At 38.8% G+C, this 24,875-nt stretch overlaps 1 protein-coding gene and 1 non-coding gene across 11 annotated transcripts in view; one reads left to right on the forward strand and one right to left on the reverse strand.

Annotated features, from left to right (window-relative positions):
- Positions 1 to 24,875, forward strand: part of MAST4 (microtubule associated serine/threonine kinase family member 4) — a 619,799-nt gene that overhangs the window by 517,832 nt on the left and 77,092 nt on the right. For all 10 annotated transcript variants that reach the window (XM_010845550.1, XM_010845552.1, XM_010845553.1 and 7 more), the window contains one exon: positions 20,622 to 20,691. In XM_010845550.1, coding sequence (XP_010843852.1) covers positions 20,622 to 20,691 — 70 coding nt within the window. The remainder of the gene's footprint in view (positions 1 to 20,621; positions 20,692 to 24,875) is intronic.
- Positions 10,312 to 10,384, reverse strand: TRNAC-ACA. The gene has a single exon. It is a non-coding gene; the product is annotated as a tRNA-Cys (tRNA).

Raw genomic sequence — 24,875 nt, forward strand, 5'->3', positions numbered from 1 at the left:
GCATGAAAAACAATGATTTCCTGGTACATTAAGAAAATACTCATACAGCACAAAATAAGAAAATCACCAACCCAATTCATTTTTGAAATGTGAATGTTAAAATTTAATAGAACACTGTAAGAATCATTTACTGTAAACTCCTGAGGTTTATCCCAAGAATGCTGATTGTTTTAATAGTATGAACATAACTAATACATCATAATAGTGGGTCAGCAGTTCATCAGAATAGATGGTGAAAGAACACTATAAAATTAAACATCCATTTCAGCTAAAAATTCTTTTGAGAATGAGAATGAACAAAGAATTCTGTAATGTAGTAAGACATACCTAACTTAGTCTTACTTTAGAAAATACTAGAGGCATTCTGTGAAAATCTCTCCCCATTAATATTTAACTTTATCCTAGAGGTTCTTTGCAGACAAGCAGAAACATAAAACTGAAACAAAATCTGTAATTCAAAGACGGTAAAATTTGTTAAATTCAGATGATATAAATAACCTAGACTATCCAACAGGATAAGGTATGTGTTAAAATTAACAAAAGAACTCATTAAATAGATTGTATACACGATGAATATACAGAAATTAATCTTACTGTATATTGCCAATTGTAACCAGTTAGAAAGGATAGTCAAAGAAAGGCATCAATTCATGATAGCATTCCACTGTCATTCCTCATACTCCCTATTCCCCACAAAAAAGTCATAAAATACCATACCTTTGAATAACTAGAAGGAGATTTGAAAGAGATTTCTATGAAGAAACAACAAAACTTTATTTGAAATGTGAACTATTTTTGCATAATGAAAAGACATGTCATATTTGTTGGAGAAAAGGCTAAAAATTATTTCCCCAAATTATATTACAGTTCTTAGACAGTTCCCATCAAAATCTTCATGTGTGTGTATGTGTGTGTGTGTGCAACTGTTGCCTTTGTTGCAAGCACCACACGCACTCTTATCTAGTTTATGCAGAGGGATATTTTAAGGTGTATTATGTAGCTCACAGAATTGTCAGCAGGGCCAGAGAGTGAGCACTGAAGCCCACGTGGCCTGAAGGCTGAGTCCCCAGCCGTATCCTGGTGCTCAGCACTGGTCGTGGCTGCTGCTGCCCCTGATCTCTGGATTCCAGAAACTCTGACACTGTCATCCCCAAAGAGGGACAACTTTGCCACCAAAACTGATTCCTCCAGCACCTCTGCATTCATACTACCTTCCTTTGAGCTGAAGTTGAGTTTAGACTTCACTTGTGCTCTAGCTACAAGGAAAGCTGGAAAAGTGGGTTGTGGCACCAACTTTGGGGAGACAGGTATCATGATATAGGGAATTCTTCTTATGTAAGGAGGCTGTTCAGAAGATACTGGGTGACCATAAACATGACAAATGCTCACTGTGGTGCTTGGCATGATGATTCTAGAGTACATTTGGAAGTACTTGGCCAATACGGTTGGCCAAGTAAATTCAGTGAGTCAGACCTGACTACCTGAGACTAGTACACATGATAGTAATAACAGTGCGAGCAGCCGTTCACACGTGAAATAAAAGTTGACAGAGCTTGAAGATAGAATGATGAGGGAAACATCACACACCGCTGAGAAAGAGAAAGCTCGATTGGCAAATGGTTTGAAATTGGCTATCTGTATGAAAATATGTGAGGTGAGCTTCCCCCATACTATATGCTAAAATGGTCTGTATGTATGTGTCTTATCGGTCAAGCATTACATCCTAAAAAGTAAAATTAATATGCAGTTGAATATTTAATATATTTAGAATGGGGAAATAATTTATGAGCATAAAAATGTAGAAGAAATTGCTAAGGAAAAGATTGATAATATGAATATATTGAATTTAAAGTTCTGTAAGTTAGATACCATAAACAAAATGAAAACACTAACTAGTAACAGAAAATACCTGCAACAAATATAATGGGCAGAAGTTTAGTAAAGAGCTCATCTAAATAATTTAAGAAAAAATTCTAACATCCCTCCAAATAAATAGGCAAAATACAGGGACAGACAGCTCGCAAAGGAAGAAATGGAAATGACAAGTAAAAAAATGCAAAGTTCATTCACTAATCAAATGAATGCAAATCAAGATAACGAAATGCCAGTTTTCCCCTGATTTGCAAATATTAAAAAGCATATGTGGTAATAATTTTCTGGTGATGGTATAGTAAAATGGATATTCTCAATACACTGATATGAATGTATAGTCTTTTTAGAAAGCAGAGTGATATTTTATGTCAAGAACCCTAAAAATAGTTCATATCACTTGAACTATCATTTGCTCTTCATGAAATATAATTTAAGGAAATCCTCAGAAAAATGCTCAGAAATCCATATTTCAGGATGTTAATTGCAGCATTATTTATAATATCACAAAAACAGAAACAGCTTAAACGTTAAATAGTAAGAAGAGTGATGCTTAATTTGTAGTCCATCTGTATAATGAATGGTTTGCAGTCATTAAAAAATCATCATATCTAAAAAAATATTTAATGGCATAGGAAAATTTTAATCACAACCTAATTACAAAGAGCAGGCTACAAAAGCTGAATGTGGTTTATAATCCTATTTTAAAATATGTATGTGTATACATGTACACACTATCAAAAAATAGGCCAAAGCCCCCCCACATTACGTTTTTAGAATTACTCATTTCATGCTTGTAATCTTAGGTATTTTCAAGTCCTCAGCAATGAGTGTGTGTTAGCTTTAGAACTGGATTTTTGTAATTTATTTTAAAAATGAGCAGTTCCTTTTCTATGGATTTTAAATGTTCCACCGGCAAGATCCTGTGTGCATATTGCTTCCACCCTCACCATCTGCCTCCAGTTTAAAGCAGTTAAACAGTTTTATGTCTAGCATTTCCCAGTATCAGTAGCACTACTGAAGTTATCCCCTCAGTCTAATTTATCCTTAATCAGCCCCACGGTGGTGATGGGCATATGCTGCTATATGCTCCTGTTTTCTACCCTAACAGCGCCTAGAAAAGCTTGCTACTGCTGGAGGGTAGTGTTTGATCTGGGTGAAGAGTGGACTGGTTTTTTAAGACATACATTGCTGAATAAAATGTCTTTTCTTTCTTGTTTCCTTTGGTCTGAGTTAATTGCTGTTGGAAGACATTGCAAAACTATTTAACAGAACTTTTTCATATATTTTCTAGTAAAAGAGCTGTGGTTAATTAAAGATACCCTGAGTAAAATGGTCCTGTGCTAAGGTTCACCAATTAGGTATTCTGGCCTGTAGAGGAAACATTTTGGTTTGCTATAGCTTCCTATCAGAAAATGTGAAAGCCAACCCCTAATTTGATTTTCTGCCTGATAGCACATTTTTAATATTAGGTTTTAAATCATTCTGTGAAATTATGAGCCATTACAACATTTGAAGTGTTTTAAAAATTATAACTTGATTAAATTAATAACCAAATGTAGATGTTATATTCGTTTAATGTCACAGTAAAACAAAGCCAAATATTCCTACTCCAGTACCCTTGGAAAACTAGTTCAGGTCCGATATTGACCAAGATTCACTGAGGATTACCCAGGCACGACACCACTCCTGTCCTACGGCTCTGCTAAAATCATGACCTCCTACTGGTCAAATGCAATGGTATCTTTGTAAAATAATATTACTCAGTGTGAGCACCCTTGCAGGTTTTGATATTAGGAAGCACTTTCTAACTCTTGACTATTTCCCTTCCCTTGATTCCTATGATGCTTCCTTCTATATTTCTGTCTTTCTGTTGGCTCCTTTTAGTTTTTTCATTCATTTAAAAAACTCTTAGGATCCCTTGGGTGGCATCCTTTGACACCCTTCTACTTGTGACAGTCACTTCTTGCCCACTGTCTTTTGATTCATATGTGTGATGAGTTTTCCTGCAGTTTTTATCTCGGCCTTTCCTCTGAGCACAGATGCCTGTTTATACTTACTAGTACTTTCTCCTTATGAATATGTCCCACCAGCACCTTAAATCCAACTGTTATTCAATACCAAGTTTCTTATCACCAGTTCTGTTTATTCTCAGATATTGGCAACATCATCCATGTGATCCATCCAAGCTAGCAGCTTCAACATCATCTTTTGTTAAACCCTCCCTGCTGAGTTTTCCCTGAAATATGTTTTAAACCTGGCTTCATTCCCCACCCAGTTGCTCAGGGCTTTTGTGGTGAAATGAGAACTGGGCTCCATCTTTTGCAGGCTCGTATTGCCTCTCAAATCTCTCTTCTAATTGAAGCTGTTATTTTTTAAGACATGAACTTAATGATGTCTTTTAACTAAAGAAAAACATCCCATGGTTTGTCATGACACACACGAGTGTGAAATTTAAAAAAATATTAGCCGCTCAGTCATGTCTCACTCTTTGCAACCCCATGGACTGTAGTCTGCCAGGCTCCTCTGTCCATGGGGATTCTCCAGGCAAGAATACTGGAGTGGGTAGCCATTCGCTCCTCGAGAGATCTTCCCGATCCAGGGATTGAACTCAAGTCTCTGCACTGCAGATGGGTTTTTTACCATATGAGCCACAGGTGATCTGCAGATCAGCAGATCAGCGGCACCAGAAGACTAGTTAGAAATACAAACTCTCAGGCTCCCACCCATCCTCACTGAGTAACCATGGGGATAGTGCCCAGTAATCTGTGGTCCAGTAAATCCTCAACGTAATTCTGATGCACTCTGCAGTTTGAGAATGACTGCATTGCTGGTCCTAAAGCCTTGCTGCATATTTTAATAACCTGTGGAGCTTAAAAAAGAGAGAAATACCCAGGTCCCAGACCAATTAAATCAGAAACTTCATCTGTCTGACCTGGCATCAGTATGTATCTTTTTAAGGGCTCCCCAGGGGAATTAGATACGTCGAAAGGTTAGAGAACAGCTTAATCTATACAATTCACTTTCTTTAGCTGAATCTAAAGCAGTGCTTCTCCAACTTGAGTGCACAGTGGAATTGCCTGGGAAGCTTTAAAAATGACTGATGCTTCCCTCACCTCAATCCCCATTCTGATTTAATTGGACTGAAGTGTGACTTGGTCACTGGATTTTTTTTTTTAAGTTCCCTAGGCTATTTGAATGTAAAACCAATATTAAGAATGAATGTTCTAAAGCCATGCTGAAACTCTAGTGTGCCTAAGTATCACCTGGAGTATTTAATAAAAGCAGAGACGCCCATCGTCCTGTCCAGGTCAAGAATCACCTGAAATATTGCACTGAAAGATTTTTCCAGCTGGCCTTCATATTTCTCTAGTTTGATCTTGATGCATTTTCTAAGCTCCTCATCATTTACTGCCCTGTCCTAACTTCCTACAATCACCCCCTTGATGGCATCATGTTACTTGGCATACCTTAAATATACCTTACTTAAAGCATTGGGAAAAATGTAGATTATTAAAGTCAGTAGTTTTGAATCAGTTGAGTAACTATTTGGAAAAGAAGTTACCTGGATTGCTATAGCTTACTCCTTAAATAAATCCCATGTAGATACAGGAAAAAAAAAAAATTAAAGAACAACCATAGGGAATTCCCTGGTTGTCCATCGGTTAGGACTTCATGCTTTCACTACAGGAGTCATGGGTTTGCTTGCTAGTGGGTGAACTAAGATCCCATAAAATACAGAGGGTATCAAAAAAATTAAGAATGAAAAGAAAATATGGTTGCACTTAGGAAATAATTTGGGAGGGTGGGAAGACCTTTCTGAATAAGGTACAAAACCTTATAAGCCATAAAGGAAAATGATTGTTAAATCTGATTAAATAAAATTTTCTCTGCAGAAGAGTTCATATTAACAATATTAAAAGATAAGCACAAATGGAAGAAATGTCTTTAGTGTGTTCAAAGAATTTCCTCAGTGTACAAAAACTACAAATTAATTGCAGAAAAAGATTAGCATGATAACTCAGAGTAGTCAAGTATGAAGCAGGTAATTTGGACAAAAAAGAACAAATGGTCATGTAAGATTTTAGAAAATGTACAATTTCACTTATCCTAAACAAATTCACATCAAAACAAGATGATACCACCAAAATCTGAAAAAAATGCAGTGTTGACAAGATTGAGGGGAGATGGTGTTCCCAATGCCACTAGTGAGAGTGTAAATTAGGGCAGTGTCTTTGGAGAGCAGTTTAGCTCTATGCACCAAAGTAAAAAGTGAACTGACTTTGGGGGCCAGTGTAGTCCTGCTTTTAGGAGTTTAGCTCCTGGGTGTAATCACCTGAGTATACAGAAGGTATTCACTGAATAATCAAAACACTGAAATCAGTCTGCTGCTGCTGCTAAGTCACTTCAGTCGTGTCCGACTCTGAATATCTGTTAATAGTGAGTGAGTGAGTGAAGTTGCTCAGTCGTGTCTGACTCTTTGAGACCCCATGGACTGTAGCCCATTGGCTCCTCCCTCCATGGGATTTTCCAAGGAAGAGTACTGGAGTGGGTTGCCATTTAAGACTGAGTAAATTATGGTATATGACATATTGAAATTTTATTTGATACTAGAGATGACAGATTTAGATGAACTGATATAAAAAGTTGTAGCTAGATTATTAACAAAAAAACATCAATTATAGAATGTGCTGTGCTGTGCTGTGCTTAGTTGTGTCTGACTCTTTGTGACCCCATGGACTGTAGCCCCCCAGGCTCCTCTGTCCATGGGATTCTCCAGGCAAGAATACTGGAGCAGGTTGCCACACCCTCCTCCAGGGGATCTTCCCAACCCAGGGTTCGAACCCAGGTCTCCTGTATTATTTACCATTTGAGCCAGCAAAGAAGCTCAAGAATACTGGAGTGCATAGCCTAACCCTTCTCTAGGAGATCTTCCTGACCCAGGAATCGAACGGGGATCTCCTGCATTGCAGTGGATTCTTTACCAGCTGGGCTTAGAACATATATATCTATATATAAACAGTTGACCCTTGAACAACAAAACAGAGATGCCCACCCTCTGTGCAGCTGAACATCCAAGTATAACTTAGAATTGGCCCTCTATATCTGAGGTTCTTCTGATTGGCAGTTTCTCTGTATTTGTGATCCATATCCAGAATCAACCAACTGTTGAACACGTGTGGTGGTAAAGAGTATTTACTATAGAAAAAAATCCACATATAAGTGAACCTGCACATTTCAAATCCGTGTTGCTTGCTCAAGGGAAATCGTATATACGGCACAGCATTATTTGGGAAATTTTAAAAAATATACATTGTATATACTTGTATATCTATATGTATTTCTGGGTGAATCCGTGCATCTGAAGAGTGGAACTGGAGCTGGGGAGACGACATGGAGCCATAGCTTGTTGCAGCATCTGGCCCATAAAGTGTTTGATTGAAGCAACATGAAAATCAGAGTCTGGAAAAGAATTTCACATACCACCTTTAACTGTTTTCTATACCACCTTTATCTTTTGTAATACCATCTTTAACTCTTTGAACGTTTTTCCAATGCATATAATTGTTTTTATAATAAAATGAAGACGTGTAATAATGTGCTATCTGCTTTTGAGACTCTGTCCCTTTCCTCAGTTTCCTCTGCTTCAAGGACCACTTCCTTTTTCCTGCAGTTGTCCTTTGAGGCAGACGAAAGGTTGCCCCTGTGCAGCCATGCATTCTTCTCTCTTCTGAATGTGTGGCTTCCTCATTTTATGTACACTGGGGACATATCACCACAAGTGCAGTATCCGTCATGTTCTGTTGGGTCTTTCCTTCCTGCCTGGTGGGTGAGAGCATTGTCAGGGATGGTGTGATTCATCTAACTTCCTCCAAAGGCTACTAGGGGTCTACCACACTGTAGCCAAAAAGGAGGAAAATATGGCAGTACTTTCCTGTCCAACTGCTTAGTGCTGGTCTGTGTTACATTCACGCTGACCTGAAACCCAAAGTGATTGTCCATTTTTGACCCTTTGAGTATTCTCAGGATACAGAACTCTAGCTTAAACAGTCTCCAGAATACCAGTGTTCCATTTCATCCAGCATCTCTGCCAACATCACTTGAAGGAGTCTCCCAGTATCAATTACTTACTAGATCTAGAAAGGTATCCAGCAGATACTGACTCTTTTCCTCTCTCAAGCTTTATTGAGATATTGATGACATATAACATATGCAAGTTTAAGGTATATAACATGATGATTTGATACGTGTATGTATTGTGAAATTATTACCACAATTAGGTTAGTTAACTCCTATATCCCCTTACATAATTACAATTTTTGTTTGCATGGTGATAACCTTAAAGCTTTACTCTCTTAACAACTTTTAAATATATAATACAGTATTGTTAATTATAGTCACCATACTGTACATTAAATCCCCAAACTTATTTACCTTATAACTAGAAATTTGTATCTTTTAAATATCTCCCCATTTCCTCCACCCCTAGCAACTGGAAAGCAAATTTCTACTCTGTATTTCTGAGTTTTTTAGACTCCACATATAAAAAAGAATATACAATATTTGTCTTTCTCGGTCTTGTTTTGCTTATTCTAATGTTGTCAAGGTCCAGCCCATGTTGTAGGCAGAATATCTTTTTTTTATGACCAGATAACATCCCATTGTGTGTGAGTGTGTCCATTCATCCATCAGGGGACACTTAGGTTGTTAATGTGTCTTCAGTTCAACTCAGTCGTGTCCAACTCTGCATGCGTGTGGACTGCAGTACACCAGGCTTCCTTCCCTGTCCATCACCAACTGTGTCTTGGTTACTGTAAATAATGCTGCATGAACATGGAAGTACAGATGCCTTTTTGAGATGGTGATGTCATTTTCTTCAGGCTAACACCCAGAAGAGGAATTGCTGGAACATATGGCATTTCTGTGGTTAATTTTTTGAGGCGTCTCCACAGTGTTTTCCACAGTAGCTGTACCAGTTTACATTCTCACCAACGATGAATCAAGATTCTCTTTTCTCCACATCGTCGCCAACGCTTGTTATCCCTCGTCTTTTTGATAATAACTTTTCTGACAGTCGTGATATGAAATCTCTCTGTGGTCTTGGTCTGCATTTCCCTGATGCTTAGTGATGGTGAGCACCTTTTCATGTGCCTGTTGGCCATTTGTCTGTCTTCTTTGGGAAGATATCTATTCAAGTTATTTCCCCTTTTTTAATCAGATTGGTGGTTTGCTATTGAATTGTATTATTTTTTAATATTATCCCCTTAGAGACATAATTTGCACATGTTTTAGCTCATTCAGTAAGTTTGCTTTTGCTTTTGCTGATTGTTTCTTTTGTTGTGAAGCTTTTTAGTTGGATATAGTCTCATTTGTTTATTCGTGCTTTTGTTGCTTGCTCTTTTGGTGTCATAGCCAAAGAATTATTGCCAATAAAATGCACAGGAAAAGATGTTCAGCATCACTAATTGTTAGAGGAATGCAAATCAGAACTATAATGAGGTATCACCTCACACCAGTCAGAATGTAAAAACATCTATAAATAATAGATACTGGAGAGGGTGTGGAGAAAAGGGAATGGTCCTCTGCTGTTAGAGGGACTATAAATTGGTACAGCTATTATAGAGAACAGTATGGAGGTTCTTTAACAAATGAAAAATAGAGCTATCACGTGATCCAGCAATCCCAATCCCGTATGTATATCTGGAGAAAATCATAATTAGAAAAGATACATGCACCCCAGGGTTCATTGCAGCACTGTTTTCTTGCTATAGCCAGGACATAGAAGCAACCTAAATGTCCATCAGTAGAGAAATGGATAAAGAAGATATGGTTTGTGTATACAATGGAACACTGCTCAGCCATAAAAAGAATGAAATAATGTCATTTGCAGCAATGTGGAGAACACAATGGCACTCTACTCCAGTACTCTTGCCTGGAAAATCCCATGGATGGAGGAGCCTGGTAGGCTGCAGTCCATGGGGTCCCTAAGAGTGGGACACGATTGAGCGACTTCACTTTCACTTGTCACTTTCATGCATTGGAGAAGGAAATGGCAACCCACTCCAGTGTTCTTACCTGGAGAATCCCAGGGACGGGGGAGCCTGGTGGGCTGTTGTCTATGGGGTTGCACAGAGTCGGACATGACTGAAATGACTTAGCAGCAGCAAAGATTGTCATACTGAGTGAAATAAGTCAGAGAAAAATATCATATGTTATCACTTATATGCAGAATCTTTAAAAGGGGTACAAATAAACTTATCTATACAAGAAAAATAGTTACAGATATAGAAAACAAACTTAGGGTTGAAAGTGAAAGTGAAGTTGCTCAGTCGTGTCCAACTCTTTGCGACCCCGTGGACTGTAGCCTACTACGCTCCTCCATCCATGGGATTTTCCAGGCAAGAATACTGGAGTGGGTTGCCCTTTCCTTCTCCAGAGGATCTTCCCGACCCAGGAATTGAACCCGGGTCTTCTGCATTGTAGGCAGACGCTTTACCATCTGAGCCACCAGGAAAGCCCTTATGGTTAAACTTATGGTTACCAGGATGAAAATAGGAAGGAGGGATAAATTGGAAGATTAGGATTAACACATCCACACTATTATTTATAAAACAGATAACTAATAAAGACCTACTGCATACCACGGGGAAGTCTACTCAGTACTCTGTAGTGGCCCATATGGGAAAAGAATTTTAAAGAGTGGATTTATATGTATGGGTAACTGATTCACTTATACCTGAAACTAACACATCATTGTAAATCAACTATACGCCAATAAAATTTTTTTTTTAAATTGTTACCAAAACCAATGTTAAGGAGTTTTTTTTCTGTTTCTTTCTAGTAGTTTTATTGTATCAGCTCTTACATTTAATAAGATAAGTATTTGTTAAATGATTCATTATACCAAAGTATGTACCTAATTTTTAATTCAGAGGACCTTAAAGACTCTGTTGTGCTTTTTAAAAGAATAATCACAACTTTTTCACCTGCCTCAACACACCCCAGTATGCCTGAAAGGTTCAACACGTTAGAATTAATAGCTGTGACTCCTTAAGGTAGTGGTTTACTGAAGGTTGATATCTGTGTATTCAGAATCTCAGAGTTGCAAACAAGTGCCCCTCACTGCATCCATCAGTTACTTGGGATTGTATGCTAAAAATATGGACACATGTATAGATCGTAAATAGAGTAAGGCCCTGAAAGGACACATCCCTATTATGGATAAGGGTGAATCATGTTTTCTGCAAGAAGGAATGATTAGAATAATTAGAATGATTTTAGTTTTGCTTCTGATAATCACTGGTTCAATTGAGTCCCGTCTGCCACATGCCTTGGTTTTAGCCTTTCTAATAATATTACATGTTCTAATGTTCAGTTCAGTTCAGTTGCTCAGTCGTGTCTGACTCTTTGCGACCCCATGAATCACAGCATGCCAGGCCTTCCTGTCCATCACCCACTCCCGGAGTTCACTCAAACTCACGTCCATCAAGTCGGTGATGCCATCCAGCCATCTCATCCTCTGTCATCCCCTTCTCCTCCTGCCTCCAATCCCTCCCAGCATCAGGGTCTTTTCCAATGAGTCGGTTCTTTGCATCTAGTGGCCAAAGTATTGGAGCTTCAGCATCAGTCCTTCCAATGAACACCCAGGACTGATCTCCTTTAGGATGAATTGGTTGGATCTCCTTGCAGTCCAAGAGACTCTCAAGAGTCTTGTCCAACACCACAGTTCAAAAGCATCAATTCTTTGGCACTCAGCTTTCTTCACAGTCCAGCTCTCACATCCATACATGACCATTGGAAAAACCATAGCCTTTACCTAGGCCAAATATTAGGCATTCTGCTTGTTTAAAAAATGACAGAATGAGATGTATAGTTTTAAGGCTAATATCTTCTTCATATACCGTTAGATACGAATTATAAAGATAGCTGGCATTTCAGCTTTAAGCAGTCAAATGATTAGAGTTGATAGTAAAAATATAAACACAGTTGTGGTTAATGAGTGTATTCTTCCCTACTATTTCCTTATACAGAGGCTTTTAACCTTAACCCAGGAACAGGGGAGTGATACACAGCTTAGCTTGGGGTGGGGGTGTTCCTCTTTTAGAAGAGAGGAGAAATTGTGGAAATAATTTTTGAGTTTAGAGAGAGTAGCAATAGGATGCCAGTAGAAGAAGCGTAATAACTTACTTGATTGACCTGTGACACCTGTGGACAGGTGGGACTTCTAGAGTGTTGACATGGTGGGATGCTGTTTGTTTAGCTGATGGGGAAGAAATTTCCAGCCTTAGTCCAGTTTTGAGACTACTTGGAGGTCAGAGTGAAGTGAATATATAAAAGGGACATGAATTAGTATAGCTGAAATAAGAGGCAGGGAAGTTAAGTTATAGAAAGCGGGCAGTGTAAAAACTTCAAGACTTGAGGGCTCTAAATGGCTAGTGAAGTCTTGAGCTTGATTTACCAGAATACATGGAAATTCTAAAGTTCTCAGCTCTCGCAGCTTACTAGAGTCACTTCATTTAAAAAGGGTAGACTAGGGCCTGGGTATCAGCATTTTTAAACCCTCCCAAGTAATTCTCCTGTGCATCTGAGCTTGAGAACTATTTATTGATCCAAGGGCATGGAAGTGGAAAGTGAGGGGGAAAAAAAGATACTAGAGGAGAGTCTCAGGGCCAGGGTATTTCCAGGATCTTGTATAGTATGGTTTATGGAATCTGAAAGCCAGAATTTTTATTTATTAGATACTTGGTGCATTACATATTATTTTATTATGAAACAGTAGAATAGAATGTATTAGATTCTTTTAAATCTCGAGATATTTCTGGAGTTAGAAACGGAACATAATTAAGTAACTATTTAAAAAATACATAACACGTATTTTGTTTCCTTCAGATGGAATGCCTTTTAATCAGAAGACAAAAGTACATTTTCCGTTTGTTAAATTAAACCACCTTAAATTTAGTATTTATATTTTTAAGGGGAGTTGAAAGGAGGAGATTCATAATAGAGAATACATCTAGATTACATTTAGCAAGTTATAAGGACATGCAGCATTTCATTTAAATACTTCCTCTTTGACTAGAAATTATTCAGCAATTGAAGGAAACAATCTGAGAGGAACCAATTTCTTGGTATCATCCACCCTTTTTCTAGGTAAAAATGCAAATTCTTTGCATCTAATTATGTTAAAGAATTAAAATCCCTTCATCTAAGATAGAAAAAAATATGCACACCTTAGGTTACATTCTTTGACTTGGTCTTTTATCTACATTCAGAGACTAATTAATTATCTAAAATTGAGAGGCTACATCACATTTCATAAAGCTGAATGAAACTTAGGAGTATGTGTTATGGTAGCTATGTTCTTATCTCCCCTTTCTTGACCTTACAGACACTCCTCAGTAACTTTATACAAAGGCTAAAAGTAATCTCTTCTCTATTGCTGGGAAGATGAATTACTGTAGATGGCAGGAAAACATACAACTAAAAATCAACTTTCTTCATCACTCTTGACATTCACTAGTCTTTACTCGAGATCATCTTGAGATGTGACATCAATTCAGAGTAATAAGGAAGGGTCAATGAAAAGCTAAAACATTCTTGAAAACCCATTATAACACATCTCTGAGGGATTTGTGTCAATGCCACGGCATTTCAAATACACTACACAAATTTCAGAGGAATGGCTTCATGAAATGGAGACAGCAGGCATCTGTGAGAGTCATTATGACATAGAAATTGACCTGTTTTTGGGTCTCTCTCTCACTCCCTACATGTTTTTCACCCTATAAACTCATCAGTCCTTCCTTAAAAAGCAGGGCATGTCCATTTGTTAAGTACCTGTTGTGACACGCTACATCCTCCATGTGGTATCATCATTGAAAGTTGGTTTTTAGTGAGTAATTTTGATACATTTGAGATCCAGAATTGATTTCACAAGATGTGTCTAAAGTTGGTGTTGTACAGATCTTCTATCAGGAGATTTCTAGTACTTTGGGTCTTGTTTACCTGTTTAATTTGTTCAGCAGGTAGCTCAAAGCTCTGTATATAATAAGAACTTAATACATATTTGTTGAATTAGAAAAAATTCAGTACAATTCTCATGTACTGTATAACAGACTACGTTAGGCACTGAAAATTCAAAATATGCTTTTTGTGTATCTATACATATGTATAACCAGAGTTTATCCTTCACCAGCATTTAGAATAAGTTAGTGAGAAGTGGTGAGAAATGAAATATAGAACACATCATTATTCCATTCCATTTTACCTATGGTGACAGGACATAGAATGATTAAAATGATCAATATTCAGACTTAAGTGGTTAGCCTGTAAAATTATCTTTCTCTGCAAACCTTTGACCAGCACTGTTGTCTAGTTTGGCCATATTAAACAGACCAAAGCTATCAAATCTGTTAGGCACTAAATAATGTGAGCTGGAAAAATACTATTTGCTCTCAGGTACAATAAAAAAACTGTAATAGAATTTTTATGTTTAACTGAGTAGTATAAATGCTATGTACAAGAAGTGTAACATTGTTAATTGCATACAGTAGGGAACACAAGTACATTTTGGGTGTGTGCATTCAGTTGCTCAGTTGTGTCCGACTCTGTGGCCCCATGGCCTGTAACCCACCAGGCTCCTCTACCCATGGAATATTTCAGGCAAGAATACTGGCGTGGTATGCAATCTCCTTCTCTAGGAGACCTTCCCGACCCCAGAGATGAACCTGGATCTCTTGCATCTCCTGCATTGGCAGGTGGATTCTTTACCACGGGCGCCCCCTGGAAAGTACATTTTAATATATTTAAAATGATTTGAAGTGGTGCCTCCATAAATAAAAGAGCATAAATCCACTCAAATTTTCAAGGGTTTTATTTTGCATTTTTTAAACTAAGTATAATTGATTTATAAGATTGTGTTTCAGGTATACAGCGTAGTGATTTGTTTTTTGTTTGTTTGGTTACTTGTTTTTACAGATTATTTCCATTTTAGGTTATCACAAGGTACTAGGTATACTTCTTTGTGTTATACAGTAAATCCTTTATTGCTTATCTATTTTACAGATAGTACCTAGTTTGTATCTAATAATCCCATACCCCAAATTAGTCCCTCCTTCCTTTCCTCTCCTCTTTGGTAACCATAAGTTTGTTTTCTAGATCTGTGAGTCAGTTTCATTTCTTATGTAAATTCATTTGTATTACTTTTTAGATTCCGTGTGTTATAAGTGACTTCATACGGCGCTTGTCTTTCTCTCTCTGACATACTTCACTATGCATAATGCCCTCCAGGTCCATCCATGTTATTACAGATGGCAGTATTTTGTTCTTCTTTATGGCCAGGTAGTATTCCATTGTATATATGCACCACAGTCCTTAAGCCAGTCATCTATTGAGAGGCACTTGGATTGCTTCCATGTCTTGGTTATTGTTAATTTCTCCTCACATTCCCAACCCTGTCCTCCTTCAGTCTTTTTTTTTTTTTCTACTTTGTGGCTTGCAGGATCTTAAAGGTCCCCTGACCAAGGATCAAATCCAGGCACTGGTGGTGAAAGCTCTAGACCGCCAGGGAATTCACTAGGAGTCATCCTTTCTTCCTCCCTTTCCCTCATTATTCCACTTGGTCTAGTTTTCAAGTAAATCCTTTTGGGTCCACCATCAGAACATACCTGAGCTCTACTTCATTCTCTCCAAACCACCATCACCTCTTACCTTGTCAGCCTCCTTTCTGATCTCCCTGCTTCTGTTCATTGCCTGCTTAGAGCCCAATAGACATGGAACAGCATGAGGGCTCTTTCTAAAATGTAAGTCAAATCATACCACTCTTCTCTATTAGGAAAGGATTGATAAGTATTTGTCGAATTAATCAGATGACAATGAGAAGTGGTACTGGGTGAGAAGAGTCAATGTCACAAGGATGAAAAAACCAAAGAGGTTCAGAGAAGCCAGGTTTTAAGAAAGCCTTGATTTATTGTCCGTAATTCTCTTTTTACTTGAAAACCCAGGCATGAAACTCTATTTATTGGCCTGCTGTACAGGCATGCCTGGTGGTCTAGGTGGTAAAGAACCTGCCTGCCAAAGCAGGAGACGCAAAAAGATATGAGTTCAGTCCCTGGGTTGGGAAGATCCTCTGGAGAAGGAAAAGGCAGCCCACTCCAGTATTCTTACCTGGAAAATTCCATGGGCAAAGGACCCTGGCAGGCTACAGTCCATGGGGTCGCAAAGAGTCGGACGTGACTGAGCGTGCACAGGCTATATACTCTGTTATACTGGCCTGCTGTGAACGCTTAACTGCTTGCCCTAAGAGAGTGCTACTGAAGGCCAATCAAGGTTTTTCTCTGTCCACTTAGAGTCTAAACAGCTGCCCAGGTTTAATTAATATCCCACAATTCTATCTGGACAGTAGCCAGTTTCTGAAATGGCTAAGTGAGAGAGGATTTTTAACTCTCCTATTGCATCAGCTGGATCTGATAGCATAGATGTCAGCTTCTCAGGTGGATTTGAACTGTTATTTTTCAAAGTCCGCTCAGCCTGCGGTCCCTGCATAACTGTTCAGTTGTCCCTTCATCTGCTGCTATTACATTTTGCAAGGGAGTCCTCAGTTTGGTCCTGTGAAGTGTGGACTTCAGGTTTTTCCACACTGTCAGTTTATTGCTGAGCATCTCCTGCAGAGCGATGAGGAACACAGTGCTGTTTGTTAGGGTATAGAAAAGTCACAACTCATTTAAGCCGATCATCAAGTAATGACAACAAGGATTAAAGTGGGGGCTTACTCTTTGATCCACCAGGAGTTTCAAATGGCAATTATCATTAATTCTTGGATTCCCTCAGTCCTGATAGAAAATCAAGGCAACCAGAAACTATCATTTTGTAAACAGGCAGCTATTAAAAACACATTAATAATCTATAGTGGGTATAGCATATGCCTTTTAAAAAGATTTGCAGCTTGTTTCTCTGCGGTGAAGACGGAGGACTTCTCCAACCTAATTACAAAGCAATCAAACAATTTAATTAATCTGGAAATCACTTTCTTAACAATAACTGCCTCCAAAATGAGGCACCCCGTGTAGCTCTGTTAGGTAAGTACTGTTTTGATGTACTGCCTGTGTGTTCGCCACGCCGGTTCCCCCTGGGAATCACGGAGTTAATTACCTATCCAGCGCCTGCCCACCCACCACTAAGGCTTCCTTTACCAGGTCAGAAGCAGCGGTCTATAACGTGTCCTGGCATTCAAACATCCAAGAGCCAGCAAATCCCTTTGAACAGCAGGATTTGAGTTATAAGCAAGTGCTGCACATATGGGCAGAGAATTAACTGGCACTGGTTTTCGTTTGAGAGTCTCACAGGTATTGCTTTGCAGATGGGTAGATGAATTCAGAGGGCAGTGCTGTGCGTCGTGAAGGTCAAGTGTAGGACTCTGGTTCCACTCCACCTTGTTTTCCTGTCCTGGGAAAGTGCTACAAGTGTCCAGAGCAGTCTGGTCCTCATCTCCAAGCGAAGAGTGTATAAAGTGTGCTTTATATTTCAATCTGTTCTAAATTAGTGTTGTTGTGTATCACAGAACAGTGTCCCTAAGTCCTCAAACACAACACACAAATCAATGTTTGTTTCAAAGAACAAAGGCCTCAAAGATTGATGTGTGCCTATCTAGTCTACTCATCTTGTAATTTCTCCCTGAGGAAAATTGAGGAATTTTCTGTAACAAATGACACAAAAAGCTCTAGAATACTCATCTATCCTTTTCCTCTACTATTACTACTGCCCCAGTTCTCTCTAAAAGTCCCTGTTAGTGGAGCAGTCATCCTCCCAGTCTGCTAACCTTGGAAGTATCAGTTAGTCTGTAATCTTTTTCATCACTTATTTTTGATCCATCACCAGTTACACTTGGTTTGGTCACCAGAACATGCTTTCTGTTGGCTTTCCACACCCTAATCCAGCTCCTCCTTCTTGGCAACTCCTCTGTCCACTCAACATACACCAGGTTAAAATATCGAGTGCCTCTCTTGCGTTCAGATTTCTCTTAAGCCTTCCGCTGCTGCTGCTGCTGCTGCTGCTGCGAAGTCGCTTCAGTCGTGTCTGGCTCTGTGCGACCCCGTAGACGGCAGCCCACCAGGCTCCTCCATCCATGGGATTCTCCAGGCAAGAACACTGGAGTGGGTTGCCACTGCCTTCTCCCAGCCTCCCACTAGGTAGTTCCAAAACATGTGGTTCACAACTCATTGACTTGACCAGTCTGAATTCCCTAATAGTAGAGTCTGTCTCTCTACTGTATTGCCTAACTGTGGATTGATTCTGTCCCCTTCCTGAAGTCCTTCCGTTCCTTCTCTTATCCTGAGCTTGCTGAACTGCCCTCAAATTAAGCTGCAGTCTCCTGTCCTTAAGGAATTACCAAGTATTCTAGTTCACACTGCCCTTGTTTTCTCCAGTAGCCCACTGTACGTAAGGGCCTTTGTGATAATGTGGGATGTGTGTATTTCTATCTCAACCAGCTCTTCAGTGTGCCCAGAAACAAGAAGAGAGATCTGTGATTAGTAGGAGAATACAAATGGCTATATAACTTGGAGCTGAGGAATGTTTTCAGTGTGTGGGCCTGGAAAGGCCACATAGAATGAGAAGGCAAAACCCAAGATAAGAAATGGTTGAGGGTAGCCCTGATTTTTTCTTTTTGTCCTGTTTTTTTTAAAGAGTGGAGTTAAATTAACCTACCTCTCTATCTCTGTCTCTGCCCATTCATCGTCAGTGTGATGGGCCACCATATATTGTAAGAAGTTACATGGTTTCCTGGGGGGCCGCTTGTTGAAATCTGTAAAAGTGAAAAGGTTCTTAAGATAATTCCTGTTTCTGCCTCCTTCAGATTCTTCAAAATATTTAATAAGCTCCCTCTACTTGTTCTGGTTGATCTCATATAATCTCCAGATATAATGTTCTCTTTACAAAGAATACAGGGCTAAGAATTTGGTGCCAAGTTTTATTGGCCTTATTATTTATTCTCAGGGATTAGAGTAGTAGGGATTGTTCTCAAAATGCCTTGGCTTCAATCAGTTGTTTTGTTTCTCATAATTTACTGATAGTTTGTTCTGTGTGGGGTGTGAGCAAACCAATTTTTTTTTTCCCCAAATAAAAACAAAATCAACCCAGAGGTTTCTGGCATTTGACCTGTTTCCCTTTAGAAACAAGATTTCTAGCCATCTTGAAATCAAGACCTTTTAAGGAATATGAAGAGCAACGCGCAAACTAACTAGGGGAGGGGCTGGGGGAATGAAGGCTGTTGGGAGAAGTTCAAAGAATTTAATTTAGCTGTGTAGATAAAGGACAGAAAGGGTCCTGGATTACCGGATGGCAAAAGCAGAATCCATTTCTCTAGAGGCCCAAGAAACAACAGATGCAAAGGCATGATAAATTTCATTGCAGCGGGGGGAAAATGCTTCTTGATTCTCTATCCATAAAGAAAGGGGCTTTTCAGCGCTTCCCAGTTAAATGACTTTAATTGTGCTGTCTGTCATAAACTTAATGGCATCTGTTGATGCCATCACTACAAAATCTGCAACTTTAAGTTAACTGAAAAATTTCAGTAGAGGTGCAGCCAGTCCAGAAGTAAAGGTAACACTGAAATTATCCCCTTCGATGTGTTAATCTATTCTTTTTGCACACAGGTAATAAATTGGTTACCTTTATGGCTAGGTGCCATTTTATGTTCCTTCCACCTAATTACAAATCGTCACTTCCGGTGTGAAATCAGCAATGTGGCACACTGGCTTGCTGTTAAGGATTAAACATGTCTTCTTGATTTATTCTCTGTGTTTCAAGAACATGCAGCATTTGTTTGCAGCCTTTCCTAACCTCCTTGTTTAAACGGGCTACAGTCCCATCTGGTCCTCAGGCCATTCTGCCAGCCTAATTAACCATGCAGAGGGAAGCGGGGTGGTCTGGCCTGCCTTGGGCCTCCCCTCACCCGCTGCCTGTCAAGCTTGCCCAATGATTAGCAACAAGTTGCATGTTCTGATGGGGAAAGTAGCAAGCCTCCAGACGAGCTGTCACCTTACATAAGCATCCATGTTCCACCCACCACGTAAGAACCTGGGAAAGACACCTTCTGCCAGCCGCTGGGTGGCTGTGGCTTTCCAGGCAGCCTGGCCAGTCACCCCCTCAGCTGCCTAGGAGCAGAGGGACTATTGAAGAAGATACTTCTGGGCCTCTAGGCTGGGTCGTTTGAGGTCTGAACTGCTGGGGTTCTCCCCAGTATTTATGCCCTGTTCTGACATTTCTGCCTTTAATATGTGTGCTTTGAAAAATGAGGATTTATTGAGAACTCAGACTTTTATTCTTAGTTTCGGTAAATAAAAATACTCAGGCTGCCTTCCTAAAACGGAAAGCCTCACCCTCCCAATTGAAGCTTATCTTCTCTGTCTATCCTACTGTGGAAATGTTAACATCTGGAAGAGCCGGAACCAAGACATATGTATGTATTCATTATTCTGTGGGACTGAAATACTTACATTATGCAATATATGGATGTCTGCTGGTTGGTGACATGGGTTTGTTTATTCATATATTACACCCTTGGAAAGTTGTGCTGGAACTCAAGCCAATCCCTTCCTCCCCTCCAAATAAAACGCAAGCAGTTTTTGAGGAGATGAACATTTTACAAAGGTGTACAGAAGCCTACTGCTAAAGAGAAGAGTGTTCTGGATGTAGCTAATGATACAAGAATTAAATCTTCATGTCATTTTTTTTCTTCTTCTTTCTCTCTACAGGAAATAGCCCTCAAGATAGTCCAAGAAATTTCTCCCCCAGTGCCTCTGCTCATTTTTCATTTGCACGGAGGTAAGAACTTTTTGTGAGTAGAATGATAAAGTGTTGTGTGGAGAAACCCTCCTCCCTGCCCCAGTTCCTCCACTCCCCATTAGAGTTATGGATGCCTCCCTTGGTTCTTCCCTAGATGGTGGGCTCCCATTAAGGGCAGAAGAAACCATTTTCACCTTTTCTCCCATCCCCAGTGTAGTGTCTCATACATGCTTTTGATGCTCAACAGATTTTTACTGACTTATCTGAGCTTACATTATAATTCATCCATGTGTCCTGGTGCAGTTGTCATTGTTACTGAAACACTCAAAAATAAATAAAAGTAAAAATGGCCTTACTTGGGATCACAAGGTATAAACTCTTAAGATGCCTCTTTCCCTGAGAGCACTAAGCCAGCAATTTAGTGACTTTCCTGAGTGTTTTCTCTTCCTTTCTTAGTTAGAATTGGACTCCAAACTGTTACCAAAGCTTTTATCTTGGGATAACCTACTGTGATTTCTCCCAGTCAGAGATGTCTGCACAGCCTCCTCTTCTGTGTGTGAAATTAGTGTACTTTCCCTGTCACATTCATATCTTCACTTTCCTCCATTCCTCTTCCAGCCAGGGAAAACACACAGAAGACAAAATTGCCCCTTTAGCCAGGTTTCTGAATATTCGGAATGAATTGCTTTTATAGTCCGAATGTCCTGCATATGTATTAAATTTTGTTCAGAGAGCTAATCATACCCTGAAATGAATTAAAGTAACATTTAATCAAGACATACAGGTAGGTTAAAAAAATAGGTTTAACACATTAATGTGCAAACCTGCAGGGTCATCACTGCCATGTGTCATCACGGAGTGTGTTTTCTGTTACTAGGTCCAGAGGAAAGGATCTGCTTACAGTGTATTCGCAATTCCTGATAATTAAGATTCTCTTGTCTAATCACACATTCCCCACCACATGGTAAATGCCTATGTGTACCAGGCCTTCCCCATAGGGAGGACAAGAAGTAATTGAGATGTGATCTCCAAGGAACTTTCTGAGACCCACACCCTGGTTTTCCCCAATTCCAACTTTGATTATTTTAGTCCTCTTACAGCCCGTAAGCACTGTAAAGAAAATGTGACAATTAATTGGTTCCACAAAGCCTGTGTTTGTTTGTCCAATGAATATTAATTCATGATGGTGCTACTATTCTAAATGAAAAGGGAAATCCTATAAAAATTGGTTTAAAAAAGAACACAGCATAGTCCTTAAAATACGTTTCTTTGAAAAAGAAAAAGAAAAAAAAAAGCGGGGAGGTGGTGGTGGAATGCATTTAATTACTTTAAATAAAAAGAAAATGCACATCTCATAGCCTGTTTTTAGATGTGACTGAAATCAGTCTTTTAATCCTGCCAGATTTATAAAAATGAAGAGAACCTAATAATTGAGTGGCCGACTAGAGGACAGATGACTCTGGTTTCTGTGCTATTAAAAAAAAAACAAAATACACAAACCCCCAGGCATGTTAATTTTTGACAAATAAGCTGTAAACCGTAACAGAAAATTATCACAAGAGACCTCTGGTTCATTTTGCAGCAATTTCCAGATGGAACTCACTGCACAGTCTTCAAAAAGTATTAATTTAGATTAGGACTTGAGTGATCATCTTTTTAAACTTTTATTCAAGTAAACAGAACCTGTGTTTTCTATGAAAACTCAAATTGGCCTGTTTTTAACATCTGGCATCTTTCTCTTCCATTTTAAAGTTGATTTTTCATTCAAGAAACATGGAAATTCAACCCATGGGTCTCCATTCCCTACCATTTGGTATCATTTCTGAGACCTTAGCAAGTAATGCCATTTGGGGAGTCCCACATTTTATTATTTTGTATATTCAGTTCAACAGATGGAAGAGATTGCCCTGTTTTAAAAATTATTCTTGGGTAAAGGGATAAAGGTCGGACTTAGGAATCTTTTCTGACCCTACTTATAACGTGTGAGAATTCCCCTCAGTATTCATCTCCTGGTAATATACTAGTTGCAGTTAAGACTGGGAAATAAGACAACACACAGTTGCTTTCCATACTATCTAGTATGTGTCTGAGAGTGAAATTGTCAAGTTAATTTTTTTAGAATTGGATTAAAATACTAGGATGAAAATGCATGTCATAGTGTAGTGGGTTTTGTCTGGAACAAGGAGACATATTTGTATTTTGCTAGTAGCTGTGATTGTTGTTATTCAATTGCTGAGTCGTGTCAGATTGTGACCCCGTTGACTGCAGCACACCAAACCAGTAACTGGGATACTGATTTACATCCACCTGCTTGTGGAGTTACCTAATGTCTTCCTTGGTGGTAAAATGGAGGTGATGACGTTGGTTTGCCTTCCCTAGAAGTTGTGTAGAGGTTTACATGTCATGCATTGCTTTCACATTCTTAGAAATATTAAGAGAGCCCTGAATAAATGGGGATGTCTCCTGGCTGCCTGGTTGTTATTTATCAGGTGAAATATCAGAATGGATCTCCATAGACAAGTTACTGGAACAGATTTGCCCGCTGAGGTCAGGTCATGAGACACTCATTGAGCACAGGTGGGCTGAAGTTACTCTGGTTACATTATATTGGCATAGTTCATCTTGTTCCAGTATCAAGTAGACCATAAAATGTATCATGCCAGATGACTACAGCAAACAAATAATGAAATCTGCTTCCTCTTTATACAGTTGTAATAGCCAGGTTGATACTGGAACTTTTCCTTCTTCCTTTGTCGTACACCATATTAATCTAACTTTTTGTGGTTAGTATGGAAATGATGGAGGCTTGGGGGGAGGGGTGGATTTTGAGCCGGTTGTTTTTGTTTGTTTGCTTTGGTTGTTGTTGATTTTGCTAGTCGCTTTGTAGCCTGTGTTCCCATCAGATGTTTTTCTCATGTTACATTTCCATTTAGTTTAACATTGAAATTTCCACCCACAAAGGAAACACACTTTTCAAAAAAAAGCCTTGTGGCTTTGGCAAGAATGTAGTTTTGTTTTCAGGTAACATTGTACTGGTAGCTGCTACAAAGGAAAGAAAACGTTATTAGTAGGATCCAAATTGTACTTCTGTGGATAGCTTTCTTCAAAAAGGGCATGCTGTCTCTTAGAGCATGTATACAGTGTTGTTATATACGAAGTTCTCATGTGCAGTTGTCATGGTAATGAAAATGCAAGGTCCTTTGTGTTCCGTTTGAGTAAATAGACACAGACAACTCAGGGAACTTTGTGAGACATAAATGATTTCTGGTCCATGGCTGTACGGAGTACTGAGCACATTCTTGTTTAAACATCTTTCTAGTCATGTGTTTTCCAGAGTAAGCAAATGTAATTTATGCTTCAGAACTAATAAGCACATGTCTCCTCTTGGAGTTGTTCATTCATCTGAAATATGTTCACTGATACCTGAGGGAAAGGAGAGTTAATGAATCACAAAGCAGAATCATGGTGGGGGAACTTGTGTCCCGCACTCTTTCCAAAGACTAGTTTCTGATAATTGCTATTAAATGGACTGAATAATTCTTTGAAAGCCATATTTTAAAAATTGGAAGTGTCTAAAATAGAGAGTCCAGGCATAGGTTCTTAAGTCCGTAATAATTAGCCAAATAAGCCAGGACCAACCTGTGTCCATTTAATTGATGGTCAGTTGTCTTTGGAAACATGTTATTAGAATTTGTTTCTTCTTAAATCTTTTAACATTTTAAATTGTATAAAATTATTTCTGGAGAACTTGTGGCATTTATTTTCATTACTTCTATCTGATACATTTACAAACATCTTAATTTGCTTCTTAAAAAAAAAAAAAATACTTGATTCAATTGTACTCCAATCATGGTCACAGAATTGACAGGTAAATTTTACTAAAATCTTAACATTGTACTACTTCTGTGATTTATCCACTTGAATTTCTCATTTTGTCTTTGAGGACCATTTGCGTTTATTGGAGGTAAAAATAACATCCATTGTGGCCTATGATTATATTCTCCCTTGATTATAGTTTAGGCTAAGATGTCAGTTTTCTACATAAACATGTGATTGACACATTTCTCAAATTCAAGTCAAATTCTGAAGAATTCCCTGATGTCCCCTTATAGTGAATGTGTCTGTGGTCAATTTGGTCTACTCTTATCTCTCACTTGGTAAGTTAGTATAAATCATGAGTTACAAAAGGCTACATATGGTCAAAGAATGCAGTATAGCTCTTT

This window comes from Bison bison, unplaced genomic scaffold, assembly GCF_000754665.1.
Source record: "Bison bison bison isolate TAMUID 2011002044 unplaced genomic scaffold, Bison_UMD1.0 scf7180017864218, whole genome shotgun sequence".
Lineage (NCBI taxonomy): Eukaryota > Metazoa > Chordata > Mammalia > Artiodactyla > Bovidae > Bison > Bison bison.